The 18,037-nt window shown below is 42.3% G+C and overlaps 1 protein-coding gene across 4 annotated transcripts in view; it reads right to left on the bottom strand.

Annotated features, from left to right (window-relative positions):
* Positions 1-18,037, bottom strand: part of SULF1 (sulfatase 1) — a 317,465-nt gene that overhangs the window by 78,921 nt on the left and 220,507 nt on the right. For all 4 annotated transcript variants that reach the window (XM_030215333.1, XM_030215349.1, XM_030215358.1 and 1 more), the window contains 2 exons: positions 15,160-15,216; positions 7,880-8,009 (listed from right to left, as the gene is read on the bottom strand). In XM_030215333.1, the coding sequence (XP_030071193.1) occupies positions 7,880-8,009; positions 15,160-15,216 (187 nt within the window). The remainder of the gene's footprint in view (positions 1-7,879; positions 8,010-15,159; positions 15,217-18,037) is intronic.

The following is an 18,037-nucleotide window of genomic DNA, read 5'->3' as shown; positions in this document are numbered from 1 at the left end:
AAATTGATTTGTACTTGAGTCCTTTGCAGCTAGGGTGGTGAAGATTTAGGTATGTTCGTGATGATCTGGTTGAGTTTCTGGTTCGCAGGTCTATGAGGTCAATCATATACTTAGGGCCAGATTATGTATATGGCATCCAAAAATGTAGACGCATTGGAATATCGCACCTAGCACTATTCTATAAACCATGTCTACAGTAAGACATGGTTTATAGAATAGCATATAGGCTGGGGGGGGAACACATGTACATTTAGGCGTAGCCATTTACGCTGGTGTGAATGCCTTCACCTCAATGTACACACGTTCCCCCGAGTTCTATAACAACGTGCATAAATGTGATTGACACCCCAATATGCCCACACTCTTCCCATGGCCACACCTCCTTTTCAGCTATGCGCGTTGGAATTTACATGTGCCTCTTTTTAGAATATACTAAAAAGAAACACAAATTCCAATTATTGGCAATTAATGATAATTGGTAGTTATTGGCCAATTATCATCACTAATTGGCTCATTATCCAATTGAGTAGCATGTGTACATTGGCCGCGTTCACAATTTAATGCACGTTATACACCATGCCTTATGCAGAATCTGGAGGTAAGTAAACAACCTCCATCGTGTATGTGGGGGGGGGGGGGGCACAATGGGGTTGCATTAAGAGGCCCTTCTACTAAAGGGCATTAAGCCTTTCACACACGGTTAGGGGTGAATTCTATATATGGCACTGAAAAAAAAGCGTTATTCTATAAGCCGCGCTTAAAGTTAGGCATGGTTTATAGAATAGCACTTATGTCTGTGAATCATGTCTAACTTTAGGCATGGCCATCTGCACCAACTGAAACATGGTGCAATGTACACACCTACATTAGGTGTGAATTCCCCCTAATTCTATAACACATAAATTATGAACTCCCCCGTTCTCCCTATGACCCTCCCATTTCCACACCCCTTTTTAAACTTTGAGCATCAATAGAAATCAAACAAAATAAAACATGGAAAAGAAAATAAGATGATACCTTTTTTATTGGACGTAACTTAATACATTTCTTGATTAGCTTTCGAAGGTTGCCCTTCTTCGTCAGATCGGAAATAAGCAAATAAGCACATTTGCTTATTTCCGATCTGACGAAGAAGGGCAACCTTCAAAAGCTAATCAAGAAATGTATTAAGTTATGTCCAATAAAAAAGGTATCATCTTATTTTCTTTTCCATGTTTTATTTTGTTTGATTTCTATTGATAACCTTAAGAGTGGACTAACACGGCTACCACACTTCTCTACTTAAACCTTGAGCATAAAATTTATGCACAGATCTTGCATTTAAATTTAGGGAAAGGGAAATGGGACTTGATATACCACCTGAGGTTTTTGCAACTACATTCAAAGTGGTTTACATATATTCAGGTACTTATTTTGTACCAGGGGCAATGGAGGGTTAAGCGACTTGCCCAGAGTCACAAGGAGCTGCAGTGGGAATTGAACTCAGTTCCCCAGGATCAAAGTCCACTGCACTAACCACTAGGCTACTCCTCCACTCATGCATATATCCAAATTAAATGTAATTAGTGCCAATAATTGTTTGTTAAAAAGCCAATTATTGGTGCTAATTCCCCCATCATTCAATAGTTACAGTTTATAGCTTATTAGTACTTGCTAAACTGCTCTGACTAGGCAGAACAGAGCGGAGTACAATGTACAACAATGTAATGGAAAAGGAAAGGAACTCCAATTAAAATGGTACAGTAGTACATACACACACACACACACACACACACACACACACACACACACACACACACACACACATACACCTACAGAAGTGAAAGGAAAGAGGGGAAGAACAAGATAGAGGGTGTGAAGTAGGTGAAGAGGAAAGAAGCTCTATCTGGCGATCCTGGTCAATCTGCACCTCCATAAACCTGTCTGAAGTGCCAGATCTTTAACTCAGTTTTAAGACTCAAAGGATTGCTGCGAATAGGTAGAGGAAGACCGTTCCAAATGTGCGGTGAAAGAAAAAAGAAAGCACTCCAGATGTGCAGACTTAGGACTTGGTAAGAGAAGATGATGGTCATTCAACGAATGAAGAAGCCTGGTAGGTGTATTGGGAATTGTGAGACTGGATAATTAGTCAGGAACACCTAATCTAAATGCCTTAAAGGTGAATGTAGCTACTTTATAGATGATCCACTGTTCTACGGACAACCAATGATTGTGTTCAAACAAAGGGGTTATATGATCAGTATGGCGTGCATGGCGATAGCTGTATTCTGGAGAATTTGTAATTTCTTCAATGTGGTATGTGGTAAACCTGCATAGATGATGTTGCAGTAATCAAGATGAGACATGAAAAATGACAGAATAACTGTATGAAAATTATTGTGATCAAAAAGATGGCAGATGGCTCGTAATTGACGGAATATAAAGAAACTAACTTTTGATAAATGTGAGATCTGGGGTAGGAAGGAGAGAGAAGAACAAGAATAATCCCTAGTTAATGAAGCTATTAACTGGTGTGATCAAGATTTCAAAGAGGGTAACAGGAGAAGAAGGTTGGGTAAAACCCCAGTAAACCAGCAGGCAATGGTTTTGTCCTTAGTAAGCACTAATTTATGTTCTGACAACCAATTAGCTACTATCTCAAGGCATGCTTGAAGTGGGGCAATAGAAGGGGAGAAGGGATTGGTTGGGTAAAGGAGAATATCATCTGCATAAAAATAAGGTGAGATTCCAGACGATCGTATGAGGACTGAAAAACAAATTAAATTGCACACACAAATCGGGCATGCGCCACATTTGAAAGCACAATATTTAGTGACTTTTATAGAATTAGGGGGTTAATGTGTGGAAGCAGGCTACCGTGTGACCGCATTAAGGGGTTTTGCAATAGCTTGCCTGTTTCAGTTCATTAAACAAAGTTTTACTGCATTTTTTATATTTTTTCCCTCAGAAGGCATGGCATAGATGGAGAGTGGGCATAGAAGCATTAGCCAGTTGGAAGACAGTAAGTGGTCCTGTGTTAACTCTCAGCAGGTTCCACACACTAATGGAAACATTAACACACATCCTGCAAAAAACCAAAACAAAATCCCATAGTGGGAATGGCCTCAAAAGGTGCAGTATAAAATTTGCAGCTACTGTGCAGTAAAATCCCACGTGAAGCCATGGTTAGTACAAATTTTAGCGCATTTTAGTAAAAGGGCACCTAAATAACTTGCATTAAATTGCATGATTAACACAACTTAATATGCATTGATGCACAATAACACGTTAGTGCCTCCCTTACCAATGTGTATTTTTATTTATTTATTTGTAGCATTTGTATCCCACATTTTCCCACCATTTGCAGGCTCAATGTGGCTTACATTTGCCGTAATGGCTATTGTCATTTCCGGGTAACAGAATTACAAATGGTATTGTGTTAAGGTGTAAGTTTGTACCTGAGGCAGCACGGGTGGGGGGGGGGGGGGGGGGGGTGGGGGGGGAGGAGGGGGGGGGGGCAAGACTTGCCCCAGATTACAGGCTACTCTTCCACCCCATGTATGTCAGTGTGATGTCAGCATTAGGTCCTAATAAAAATCAATATGTAGCACCCTGATTCACAGAGCTGTCTGGGTAATGGAATGAGGTCAGGCATGTTTCAACTGCTTAAGTTATGATTGTCTGAGCCCCTTAGCTTACATTTTACAGGTGTTAATCAGAAGAATATAGCATCAAAAAAGGGGAGAGGGGAGAAGACCTCAGTGAATATTTGCCAATTAAACTTTTAACGCATTTGTATACTAGACTGATTTTTTTTTTTTTGACCAGTGAATGAAAGACAAGAACCCTCCACCTATAAGCCAAATTACAAGCAGGTATGAAGTTATTCCCTTCTAAAAGTAGACTTACAAATCTAAAGGGACCCTTTTATTAAAGTATAGTAAAGTTTTGCACTTACTGCACAGTAACCCTGGGATTCTATATATCGCGCCTTAATTTCCGCATGGAAATTGAAGTGTATTATATAACAACTAGTAAAAAAGGCCCGTTTCTGTGAGCCATGAAACGGGCGCTAGCAAGGTTTACCTGCGGCAGCGTCAGGAGGGCGCAGGATGGCAGCATGGCAGCGTGGGGAGGGTGCAGGCGGGTAGTTTTGTTTTTGCGGGCGGCAGCTTCGGGTTCCCGGCGGCTCAGGTGTTGGGACGGCACTGCGTCGGGAGGACGCAGGATGGCAGCGTGGGGAGGGTGCAGGCGGGTAGTTTTGTTTTTGCGGGCGGCAGCTTCGGGGTCCCGGTGGCTCTGGTGTTCGGACGGTGTTTCTCGCAGTGCGTGGGGGGGGGGGGGGGGCGTAGCGTCAGAGGGCGGTGGAACCGGCGATTGGCTGTGTCATAGCCCCGCCCTCCACGTCATCACGTTGTGACGCGAGGGCGGGGCATACACTTATGGGATCTTGCAACTACAAATTTGCATTTAGAATGTTGGGGTTGTGAATTATGTGTGGATGGGGCGTGGCTGAGGGCGGGTTTATGAGTGAGAGTGAGTGGTGCTGACAGCCTAGAAGACTACAGGGCTTCAGTGTTTCCCTGCCACACAGTGAGGTTCTGAACGTTGGAGGTGAGAATTATTTATATAGATGTGCATAACTTAATTGGTTAACTAGCTAATCAGTGCTGTCAGTTGGATATTAACAAGCAATTATCAGCACTAACTGGTATTGATTAAGATTTACGTGCAGAACTCACTAAGTGTATTCTGGAACGTGGTATGCTTAAATTCTAAGTCACATAGTTGAAAAGGGGGCGTGGTCATGGGTGTTTCTAAAATCTATGCGCGTTGATATACAATACACCCGTTTTGAGGCCTAAATTTAGGTGTCGGGATTTACACATGTAGAGGTGCTCAGTGTATTTTGTATACCTCATGGAAATTTAAGCCTATTCTATAAAATATAGGCGTGCTTTAGAGAATACGCCTAGGCATGCTTTTTTTCTGCACTGAATTTTCAGACTCCATATATAGAATCCAGCCCTAAGTGGGTAATTCTGTAAGGAGCCTCGTAGATTTAGGCAGCAAATACGCACATAAATGCTGGTATTTCAAAGCAATTTAAGTGGGCAGGAGAGTCTCCTGTCTACTTAAATCATGCTCTGTGGGCCAGCTGCTGATATTCAGTGGCACTTTCCTAGGCAGTGATACTGAATGTTGACACTAAGCAGTCTTTTCTAAAATGGGCTGGAGAGAGCCGTTCTGGAGGCACAGTCGGGGAAGAGCAGCTATGTGGGTGCTGGTAGTATTCAGTGCTGGTGCCCACATAGCTAAGTGATCAAATGAGCGCATAAATAGCAGTCCTAACTTTGGTCACTTAGCTAGGCAGGTACCAGTACTGAATACAGAAAAAAATAGAAGACTGCTAATTGACAGTATATCAAGCGATGAATAAGCAGACATGAATGGAGGAGTGGCCTAGTGGTTAGAGCATCAGCCTTGAGATCCAGAGGTGCCCAGTTCAAATCCCACTGCTGCTGCTTATGATCTTGGGCAAGACACGTAACCCTTCATTGCCTCAGGTACAAAATTTGATTGTGAGCCCTCCAGGGACAGGGAAATATCCAGTGTACCTGAATGTAACTCACCTTGAGCTACTACTGAAAAGGTGTGAGCAAAATCTAAAAATAAACATATCAGCCAACACCTGCATAGCTTCTGGGTAGAGGTTCAAGATGCACTCCCCTCTCTTCCACTCACCCCCAACAAGGTCCAACTCCCCCTACTGACATAAACCCCTCCTCTGTAATCCCCCACACCTACCCGCCTGTAGCCCCCCCCCCCCTCAGGAGCCAACTGCCTCATTTCTGGTGGTCAGTGGGTAGCCCAAGCAGAAGCAATCCTCACATGGTCCTGCCCCAAGCAGCTCCATTTAGAAAATGGCCGTTGCTAGCTCTAGTGGTAGTTTCACAGTACTTATTAAAATAAGAGCCATTGTAGAAACATATACCACTTCAATGCACACTATCCACCTTATAATTGAAAGAGAAAAACGCCTAGATTGCGACCCAAATCGGGAGATAGACGTTTATCTCACAAAAACGAATAAATCGGTATAATGGAAAGGCGATTTTGCACTCCATCGCGGAAGCGTACAAAGTTGACGGGGGCGTGTCGGAGGCATGGCGAAGGTGGGACTGGGGCGTGGTTATCGGCCAAGGAGAGATGGGCGCCTTTCGCCGATAATGGAAAAAAAGTATGCGTTTATAGCTAGAATTTAGGGCACTTTTCCTGGACCCTGTTTTTTCACGAATAAGGCCCCAAAAAGTGCCCTAAATGACCAGCTTACCCCCAGAAGGAATCGGGGATGATCTCCCCTGACTCCCCCAGTGGTCACTAACCCCCTCCCACCACAAAAAATGATGTTTCACAACTTTTTATTTTCACCATCAAATGTCATACCCACCTCCCTGGCAGCAGTATGCAGGTCCCTGGAGCAGTTGTTAGGGGGTGCAGTGGACTTCAGGCAGGTGGACCCAGGCCCACCCCCACCCCCTACCTGTTACAATTGTGCTGCTTAATCCTTATTAGTCGTCCAACCCCCCAAACCCACTGTACCCACATGTAGGTGCCCCCCTTCACCCCTTAGGGCTATAATAATGGTGTAGACTTGTGGGCAGTGGGTTTTGAGGGGGATTTGGGGGGCTCAACACACAAGGGAAGGGTGCTATGCACCTGGGAGCTCTTTTACCTTTTTTTTTGTTTTTGTAAAAGTGCCCCCTAGGGTGCCCGGTTGGTATCCTAGCATGTTAGGGGGACCAGTGCACTACGAATCCTGGCCCCTCCCACGAACAAATGCCTTGGATTTATTCGTTTTTGAGCTGGGCGCTTTCATTTTCCATTATCACTGAAAAACAAAAATGCCCAGCTCACAAATTGTCGAATAAAACATGGACATCTATTTTTTTCGAAAATACGGTTCGGTCCGCCCCTTCACGGACCCGTTCTCAGAGATAAACGCCCATGGAGATAGACGTTTTCGTTCAATTATGCCCCTCCACGTGGTATATATTCAGTAGTAAGTGTTTTTTAAGCTGTGAACAGCTGCAGGCTAAATTAAATCTGGATATTCAATGCTGGGCCATGTCTGGGCTCTGGCATGAATACCTTGGTTTGTGTGGTCACCTGTAGGTTAACTGGTTGCTGGCTAATATTGAAACCAATTTAGCTTGGTGGATAAAGTTAGTACAACCTTTTTGCTCTTCTAACTTTATCTGTTTACTTCATCGGTTAGTGGGCTCTGCCCAAGCGCTTACCCTGAACCACACTGGCACTAACCAGTGCCTAGGGGGGGGGGGGGGGGGGGGGTCACTGGCAATATTCAGGAGCCTCTCCTGGCCAGTTAAACCATTTTGAATATTGGGGCCTATGAATCTTGAAGGCTGCAGTTGACCATCTGTAGGACAGATTATTATTGGAGAGGAAACTGGAAAATTCTAGCATTCCAAAGTCAGAAGGGCTTCTTAAGTTTAAAGACCATTGGAGGAAGCATTATCTATCCAGGTGGCAAAGGAGATTTTACTTTTAGTGTTAGTGATCTAAAAAGTCATAACTAAGGGGGTCTTTTACTAAGCCATGATAGCGTTTTTAGCTCATGGTAGAAATCAGCTGATGGTAAACGCTGAGATGCCCACAGGAATATAATGGGCGTCTCGGCATTTACCACTATATTTCCTTGGTAAGTGATTAAGTGAAACATTTTGTGAACAGATTATAGCCTGCTGCTAGGTGGCTTTAAATCTGAACTAGGATACTTTCAAGCAGATTGGGCAAGTCAGGCCACTACAGCAAATTTGTTGCTTATCTCTCATCATCTGTTATCTAGTCTATATGTAGTATGTTGCGTGTTGCTCACCTGTCCTGGTTGTTCACAGGCAGTCTGGTACCTTGCTTGCTGACATAACTCTTTTACCCTCTCGTACTTTGGTAAGTGATTCGACTGTTGAGCATTTTTGCTGGGTTCCTCCTTCTTCCGTATGATTTTTCTTTGAAAAGGAATAAAATTATAGTATTTCAAGGAGAATCCATATTTCTATGCTGCATAATTTATTAACTCGATGGTCTTTTTACTAAGCTGACCTTAGTCCACACTTATGCAGGTCTTTCCCGCATGCTAAGGCCATTTTTGCCACAGCCATATAAACCCCAATTTTCTATTCTTCCATTAAGGCCATTTTAAAAAAATTACTGCGAGAGAACTTAGAGCCACCTAATAAGGATGCGGTAAAGGATCCCATGTTATCTGTGCACTAACCAGGAATGTACACTCTCAGCTCCTGATATGCCCCCTCATAAAAATATATAAAATATAATGACCACACAATTAGCACATATGACAAAACTAACATGGAATGCTTTAGCGCATCCCACATTAGGCCATTTTTGTTGAGTTGAGTTAGGCACAGTTGAGTGAAAGGGCCCCTCACTATTAAGGATTCAATTTTTAAAAATAGTGAGGCTGTAAGATTTATTCATTGGAGATAAATCTGCATATGTGAACCAGACAACACAATGAATTAAAGCATTCGACTTTTACCTCTAGAGTCTTAGGGGCCCTTTTACTAAGCCGTGTAAGCATCTACACGCACCCAATGTGCGCCAAAATGGAGATACCGTCCAGTTACCATGTGGATCTTGCAGTAGTTTCATTTTTGGTGCGAGGCCGATATGCACGGCCGAAAAATAATTTTTATTTTCGGACGCACACCAAGTGGCATTTGATGCACGTAAGTCATTACCGCCTGGTTACCGAGACTTTACTGCTAGGTCAATGGCTGGCGGTAAGGTCGCAGACCCAAAACGGATGCACGGAAATTTTGATTTTGCCGCATGTCCATTTTCGGCAAAAGAAAAAAAAAAGTCTTTTGTTACAGGTGCGCTGAAAAATGGATTGCCTCGTGCCCAAAACCCATACCTACACTACAACAAACCATTTTTCAACGCACCTTAGTAAAAAGACCCCTTAAGTTCTAAATGCCAGGTGAAGCCACGTGAATTTGATGCTGGTAGTTTTGGATCTAGTTTTATTTATTTATTTATTTATGTATTTATTTATCGTACATTTATACCCCACTTTTTCCCACAGTTGTGCATGCTCAAAGTGGCTTACAATGTTTCAGATCAGAGGTGATACAACTACAATCAAATCAGATAGAATGGAAGAAACAGTGAGATTCTGTTAACATCAGAAAACTTTATTCAGGACCCACTGGTATCATATGATGCGTTTCAATGTTAAGGGCCTGATACATAACTTATTAGATAAGTTGTAAAGAGAAATGGTTTAGAAAGTCCACCTTAGGGTCTCAACAAATTTTTTAGGGGCCCTTTTACTACCCAGGTTTGTGTGCAGGAAATCGGCCCTACAGCCAGGCTCGCTCAGGAGCCCAGTGATACTTCTCGCTTCCGGAATGAGCTGTTTCTGGCACTAGCAAATTGTAAAAACGTTTCTAGCACCAGGGGCATGCTCAGCGGTAATCGGGCAGCATTGCTCACTGCCAGTGGTGTAGCCACAGGTGGGCCAAGGCCCACCCACTTAGGGCTCAGGCCCACTGAACAGTAGCACACATTTAGCAGTAGCTGGTGTGGATCCCAAGCTCGGCCAGATGAAGACTTCCCCCTGATGGTAACGAAAACACTACTATCCACAATAACGGCACCTGTGCATGCTCAGTTTTCAGCGCATGCCTGCTGAAGACTGCCAAGGTGAAAAGAAGTTTTTCCCACCAGCTGAGATATTTTTTTTTTTGGGGGGGGGGGGGGGGGGGGAGAACACTTGGTGCCCACCCACAATCTGTTGTCTGGCTACGCCCCTGCTCACTGCCCGATTATTGTCAGGTTAGCGCCGGAGCCCTCACCGCCTCCTCTTGCTCCCCTAGCAAATGGCTGCATGCAATATTGTTCGTTAGCACATGGCCATTTACTAGGCCCTTTAAAGATAATTACCTTTAACCCACAGCAGTAAAAGGTGGTCTTGGCGTGCAGCAATCCCACACGCTGATGCCACCATGGGCCACTTTTTATCACAGCTTGGTAAAAGGACCCCTCAAAGTGCTGGGGAATATAAAGGTTATGTCATGATACTTGGCTGGCAATCTCTGCTTGGAATGGTCCCTGAAATGGTACAGTAGGAGTACTGTAGGCCAAGTCTGAACTACAGTATTATAGCAGATTTGTGAGGCAAGTCTGCATAGTTCTGGTCTTTACTATGCCTGCTTCAAGTCAGTCTCACATTTCTCTCACTTATGTTCACCAACAATTTATCAAAGGGATCTAATTCAAAAGAAAATTACTATAACAAATAAATGTGGTGTTGAGGGAATTTAGCTACAGATATTGCACTGAAAAAAATGGATTAGGCAATAGCTTAGCGGGGTTTTAAAAAGGTTTGCATAGCTTCCTAAAAGAAAAGTCCATAAGCCATTATTAAGATGGACTTGGAGAAAACCCACTGCTTATTTACTACTACTACTACTTAACATTTCTAGAGCTCTACTAGGGTTACGCAGCGCTGTACAGTTTAACAAAGAAGGACAGTCCCTGCTCGAAGGAGCTTACAATCTAAAGGACGAAATGCCAAGTTGGGGCAGTCAAGATTTCCTGAATAGAGGTGTAGCATTTCTAGGATAAGCAGCATAAAATGTATTGTACTCTTTTGGGATCTTGCCAGGTACTTGTAACCTGGATTGGCCACTGTTGGAAATAGAGGATGCTGGGCTTGATGGACCTACAGTCTGTCCCAGTATAGCAACACTTATGCACTACACACTTTCCACTATTTATATTCAGAGACACATCTGTTTAGATTTTAGTGCATAGTACAACTGTCATTAATGAGGACCCATCAATATTTTATTGTGGGTAATACAGCAAGGATGTTCATTTTCAAAGTACATAGACTTATAAAGTTATGTGGAGAGGCATTTTCGATATGATGCCTAAGTCTGACTTTGGACATTTTGCACAAAACGTCCAAAATCCGAATAGGAAAGAAGGTCATTTTCAAAAAAGAAAAACATCTATCTTTTTTTAAAAAATACTGTTTCAAACAAGGTTTTGTGCTTTGGACGTTTTGTTTTTCTGGTCTATTTTCAAAAAAACAAAACAACAAATAAGTGCAAATGTCGATATTCATGCCATTGGGATGTAGGAGGAGCTAGCATTTTTAGCAGACTGGTCCTCCAGACATCCCAGGAGAGCAATGGGGCACCCTAGAGGGCACTTCTGTGCACTTCATAAAAATGTTCCCAGGTACACATCTCACCTTTGCTCCCTTATCTTGTCCCCTGAGCCCTCCAAAACCCACTCAAAACACACTGTGCCCCACTACAATAGCCCTTATGGGTGAAGGGGGCACCTACATATAGGTACATTAGGGTTTTGGTGACTTTGGGAGGGGTCTTAGTTTCCACCACAAATGTGACAGGTAAAGGGAGTCGGTAGTAGTCTCCCACTGTGTACTACACCGACTACTACACTACTCCAGGGACCTGCATGCTGCTCTAATAGACTTGTCTTTAACATCTGAGGCAGTCAGAGGTTGGTGTCATATTTTTATTCACATTTTTGAGGCATGGGAGGGGGTCAGTGACCACTGGAAGGGTATTAGGGAGTCACCCCTGATTCTCTCCAGTGTTATCTGATCATTTAGGGCACCTTTTTGTGCCTTATTCGTTCTAAAAACAGGTCTAGCTCAAAACATGTTGGATTTAGTCCTGGACGGTTTTGTTTTGTTTCATTATGGCTGAAAAATGTCCAATTCTTAGGACCGCCCAAATCCCGCCCTTAACATGCCCATGACACACCCCCTTGAGATTTGGACTCACTGCAAAAGAACAGCATAGAGAAATGTCTGAAAAATAGGTTTCAAAAATACTGATTTGGATGTTTCTGTGAGAAAAATGTCCAAATGCTGCTTTATGACACTTTTTATGTTTTTCTCTTTTGAAAATGAGCCCCATAGTAACAGCATAAAATGAATAGTCACCTAAACTGAACATTTTTATTAGCATGGTGACATTTACTGTTGTTTTCTCAGTGTCAGAATTTGAGTAGTAGTGTATATCACGCAGTACTAATTGTTTAAATGCATTCACAATGGGGTCCAAAAGGACCGGTGGAGCCCACAGCGATTTATTGAAAACCCTGGAGCGTGACTCTACTGGATCAGCTCCAGCAAAATGAATTTTCAATTGTAAACTTAGGATACATTTTTCGAGATCCACCCTAAATTGAAAAGGGTCAAAAATGTTAGCTGGTACAAAAGACAACCCTTTAGATAGAAGGGACTCTCGTGCTGCTGTTAAAGTACTACTGGAAAGATTAATAACATTATCCTTTGTCAGAATTGAGACCGGGTCTGGATCTGGACTGGCCTCGGTATCCTCCCCGTCGACCTCTTCTTCCTCTTGTGCCTTGACCTTGTTTGTTGTCTAAAAAACTCTCTTGATCACTGCCGCTAGAAGAGCTATCAGAGAATTCAAAGGTCACTTTCTTCGTAGCAACCTCCGCTCCACTTGCGTCAGATTTGGTCGTATCCTTAATATCCTTCTCTTTGGTCCACGGATAAATGTTCTGTTTGGCATAATCGTTTTTATCTCTGTTCAATTTCTTGATCTTCGTTTTTCTAATCTGGTCTTTAAACTGTTCAAGTGATTCTTTCAGCTGAGTGTATTTCTGCTGAAAAACCTGATCCGAGATGCCTGCTTTAAGACGATTTAATTCCTTGTCTAATGCTTCTCTTTCTTCTTGCAAAGCAACTCTAGATTGTTCTATAATTAGAAGCATTAGATCTAATGAACATTTATTGAGGATCATGTTCCATTTCCTAATAAAATCCTCTTGCTCTTTAAAGATTTGCGGTGCCTTATAAATACGCAGCCCTCTTGGAATTTGTTCTAACTTACAATATTCTATCAAGGCTGCACTGTTCATCTCCAGTCTCATCGAGGATTTGAAATTAGTTAGTAATGCTTCCCACTCTGATTCCAGGTTATTGCTGCCCAAGTTTGAAAACATTGGCGAAGACTGTAGAAGATCTGCTGCTGTGTCAGCTGTGAAGCTGAAACCAGTCCGCTATGAATTGCTGGCCATTGTGACTCAAAATATAATCAAAAAATATAATGAAAAATGGCAACCCTCCACCACTTTTAACTTGAACTGTACACAACAAACCTCCGGTGGAGCAGCTCACACTTACTTATCATAATAATCACCATTTCCGGTACAGGCAGGTCTCTTACATCTTCTTTCGTAAAGACAGATGCATTCATTCAGTTTCTCCGCTATGACTTTGTCTTCCCTGACTGCCCCTTTTGCTCTTTCGTGATCTAATGGTCCCACAGATTCCCTCACAGGCTTTCTGCTTCTGATGTACCTGAAAAAGTTGTTACTGTGAGTTTTAGCCTCTGGGGCAAGTTTCTCTTCATATTCTCTTTAGCCTTCTTTATTAATGCTATGCATTTGACTTGCCAGTGCTTAGGTTGCTTCTTTATTTATTAATTAATTTATTTATTAGGATTTATTTACTGCCTTTTTGAAGGAATTCACTCAAGGCTATGTATAGTAAGAATAGATCAAACATGAGCAATAGGCAATTACAGCAGTACAAATATTCAAATAACTAATTTCTTCATTTAGATCCTTTTCCCATTCTTTGAAGGACAATCTTTTGGCTGCAATAGCCTCTTTCTCTTCACCTTTTAACCATGCTGGCTGCCATTTTCTCTTCTTTCCACCTTTGTAAATATGTAGCATGCATCTGAACTGGGCTTCCAAGAAGGTATTTTTGAATAATGCCCACGTCTGATTTTCCTCATTTTATTATAGTCGCCCTTTTCTTTTGAAAATCAAATGCAGCTGCAGTAGATTTCCTTTGCGGGTTCATCCCAGATAGTAGCTCAAACTTGATCATGTTATGATCACTGTTTCCAAGGGGACCCAACACCACCACCTCGCGCACTATGCCCTGCATGCCACCAAGCACCAGATCCAAAATGGCTCCCCCTCTCGTCAGTTCCTGGACCAGTTGTTCCAAGAAGCAGTCACATCTAGAAATTTTATCTCCCTGGCATTCCCTGATGTAACATTTATCCAGTCAATATCAGGATAATTGAAATCACCCCTTATTATAGTGTTGCCCAATTTGCCAGCTTTCCTAATTTCTGTAAATATTTCTTCATCCATCTGTTCGTTCTGTCCCAGTGGACAATAGTACAGCCCTAAGGGGTCCTTTTACTAAGGTGTGCTGAAAAATGGCTTGCGGTAGTTTAGGCGTGGGTTTTGGGCGTGTGCCAATCCATTTTTTAGTGCGCCTGTAAAAAAAGGCCTTTTTTTTTGCCGAAAATGGACGTGCAGCAAAATGACAATTGCCACGTGTCCATTTTGGGTTTGAGACCTTACCGCCAGCCATTGACCTGGTGATAAAGACTCACACGGTAACTGGGTGGTAATGACCTATGCACTCCAAATGTCACCCAGCGTGTGTCCGTTACGCGCGTCCGAAAATAAAAAAGATTTTTCAAACACGTGTATCGGACGCTCGCCAAAAATGAAATTACCACAAGAGCCACTCGGTAGTCTGGCGGTAACTCCATTTTGGTGCACATTGGGCGTGCATAGATGCTTACCTGCTTAGTAAAAGGGCCCCTAAAAGAATACTCCTTCCCTTCATAGAATTTCTATCCATAATGATTCCACATGGCGTGTTTATTTTATTTGATTCAATTCCCTATTTACCATATAGCGCAACTCCCCTCCAATTTGATCTTCTTTATCATTGTGATACAATTTGTACCCTGTTAACACAGTGTCCCATTGATTTTCCTCTTTCCACCAAGTCTCTGAGATGCCTATTATATCTACCTTATCATTTAGTATGTGGTGAGAACTTAAATTCAGCTATTCACAGAGAATACCTGCTAGAGGTAATTAGGTTAACTTCACTATTTTATAATAAAAAAAGGCAAAGAGATCATGGCTGACCATGTTTTTAAGTTGAATTTTATTTCACAGTAATGTGATCTCTTCTTCCTCAATGACTTCATTTCTAATACTATTTCACAATAAAAGCCACCAAGTAAGATCTTCAGAACTTTAATTTCATGAAATCTGAACAAAACACTGGAGTATAATTACCCTCTTTCCACAAGGAATGTATCACGCCATAGTTTGGCTTTCTTGTATGTTCGAAACCTAAAATCAAAACATGAATTCAAGTTATCAGTTTTGAATGATGAAATATCCTGAAGCAAAAGCAAGATCTCTTGTCTAATCAATGATGCAGCTATAATTGTATTAAAATTCTATTTCAAAAGGTTTAGGAATTCAAAGTAAAAAATACTTTCCTTGAGCATCACATGTTTTGCAACAATATCCCACCAACTCACATGTTACAACATAGAAAGAGACAAACAGAACATGACAGCAGAGAAAGACCATCAGGCTTATTTTCAAAAGAGAAGGGCACCCATATTTTGACACAAATCGGGAGATGGGCGTCCTTCTCGCAAGGTTGCCTAAATCTGCATAATCGAAAGCCGATTTTGGGCATCCTCAACTGCTTTCTGTTGCGAGGACAACCAAAGTTCAAGGGGGTGTGTTGGAACCATAGTGAAGGCGGGACTGGGGTGTGCCTAACACTTGGGCGTCATCGACCGATAATGGAAAAAAGAAGGGGATCCCTGATGAGCACTTGGGTGACTTTACTTGGTCCATTTTTTCTTATAACTAACCCCCTCCCACCCTAAAACAAAAAAACTTGTAAAATATTTTTTGCCAGCCTCTATGCCAGCCTCAAATGTCATACCCAGCTCCATGGCAGCAGTATGCAGGTCCCTGGAGCAGTTTTAGTGGATGTAGTGCACTTCAGGCAGGCAGGCCCAGGCCCATCCCCCCTATCTGTTACACTTGTGGTGGTAAATGTGAACCCTCCAAAACCCACCAGAAACCCACTGTACCCACATGTAGGTGTCCCCTTCACCCATAAGGGCTATGGTAGTGTTGTACAGTTGTGGGTAGTGAGTTTGGGTGGGGGGGTTGGGGGGCTCAGCACCCAAGGTAAGGGAGCTATGCACCTGGGAGCAAATTCTGAAGTCCTGACATGTGGGGGACCAGTGCACTACGAATGCTGGCTCCTCCAATGACCAAATGGCTTGCATTTGGTCGTTTCTGAGATGGGCGTCCTCGGTTTCCATTATCTCTAAGGTCGACCTAAAATTTCACGATTTGGGTGTCCCCGACCGTATTATCAAAACAAAAGATGGACGCCCATCTTGTTTCGATAATACAGGTTTCCCCGCTCCTTTGCTGGGACTTCCTGCGAGGACGTCCTCAGGAAAACTTGGGCGCCTCTTTCGATTATGCCCCTCCATATGGCCTATTTATTCTGCTCATTCAAACAAACAGCCCGGTCTCTATAATCCCTTTTTCTTCCTCAGAGATCTTCAGTACATTCTTGAATTTTGATACTGTCCTTGTTTCTATCACCTCCTCTGAAAGGCTGTTCCCATGCATCCACTACCCAGTTTGTAAAGGATTGCGGATGTATGGAACAATGACTTTAATGTAGTGTTGCCTTTATGGAATTGATATGCAATAAGCAAATAAACATTAGGTGGTAGAGGAACTGAGTTTTAGAATCTCCTTCCAACTTCTATTCAGAATATTAAGAGCGATATGGTATTTCAGCATAGTTTAAAACTTGGCTTTTCAATAAATATTTGATTGGCTCTGTTTAAGGGATGTGTAGCGGGTTTTATAATGAGGTTATAATTTTTTGGTTTATTAAACTGTATTTTGTTATGATTACAGTTTTTGACTTGTTCAGATTTTGTATACTATAATAAAACAACAGTCAGGCTGATCTAAGCGGCTTATCCCCAGCACCTACCACTAGAGGAAGAACAGATCAAAAAAGTTTGAAAAAAAAAGGGGCTTGAATGCATGTATGAAAGTCATGGGTAGCATACTGAGCATGCGCAGAGCAGCCACGCTTAGCGATTGACTGTTCTGTGAATATGCAGCTTAGTGACTGGCTTTTCCCCTATGGAGCTGCTTGTGTTTTTGCAAGCAGCTTATTTTCACCAAGGTGGAAATAGCGAGTGGAGCTGTGCAGGGACTTTTGTGCATCGGCCAATGAGTGCTTTGTATTGGTGGTACTGCTCTATTATACTAGCAGCCTATTTTATGAGTAAGGTCTGTATTGTCTATTCACATTATTATTTTTTAGGTCTCAATGCATACCCAAATATTCTTATTTATTTTCTGACATTTTGTCCACTCTCCATTGTCATATTTATTACTTATTTTATGTATTTATTCGTTTATTGCTATAGAAGTTTTGATTACTATTTTTTAGATTTATGTATATGTGCATTGATTGTATTTATTTATTCATCCATTAGAAGAAAAATATTTACATTTGTATATTCAATCATTTTATTTATTGATATTTGTGTTACTGGTTGTTGCTTTGATTTATGTAAAAATTTTTATGTTGTATTTTTAGATTTCATAGACTCCTGACACAGGCATTTGTTTGTCGAAACACGCCCATGTCGGGTCATCTCATTTGTGCTATTAACTCTGGTTGGAATAAAGACTGCCTGTTTTGCATGTTTACTCTACTCCCTCACTGTGTTTTTCCCACGGTTTCCTACCACCACTACCTCTCGCACCAAGTCCTGCACTCCACAAAGGACTAGATCTAAAATCTCTCTACCTTTTGTCAGTTGCTGATCCAGCTATTCCATTTGTTTTTTCTAGGAACTTTGCCTCCCTAGCATTTTCTGAGATGACATTTATGCAGTCAATATTGGGAGTGAAAGCGAATGCTACATACCTGTAGAAGGTATTCTCCGAGGACAGCAGGCTGATTGTTCTCACTGATGGGGTGAGGTCCACGGCAGCCCCTCCAATCGGAAACTTCACTAGCAAAGGCCTTTGCTAGTCCTCGCGCGCCCATGCGCACCGCGCATGCGCAGCCATCTTCCCGCCCGAACCGGCTCGTGTTCGT

Source organism: Microcaecilia unicolor, chromosome 1 (assembly GCF_901765095.1).
Source record: "Microcaecilia unicolor chromosome 1, aMicUni1.1, whole genome shotgun sequence".
Classification (NCBI taxonomy): domain Eukaryota; kingdom Metazoa; phylum Chordata; class Amphibia; order Gymnophiona; family Siphonopidae; genus Microcaecilia; species Microcaecilia unicolor.
This window is presented reverse-complemented; position numbering and strand designations above follow the sequence as displayed.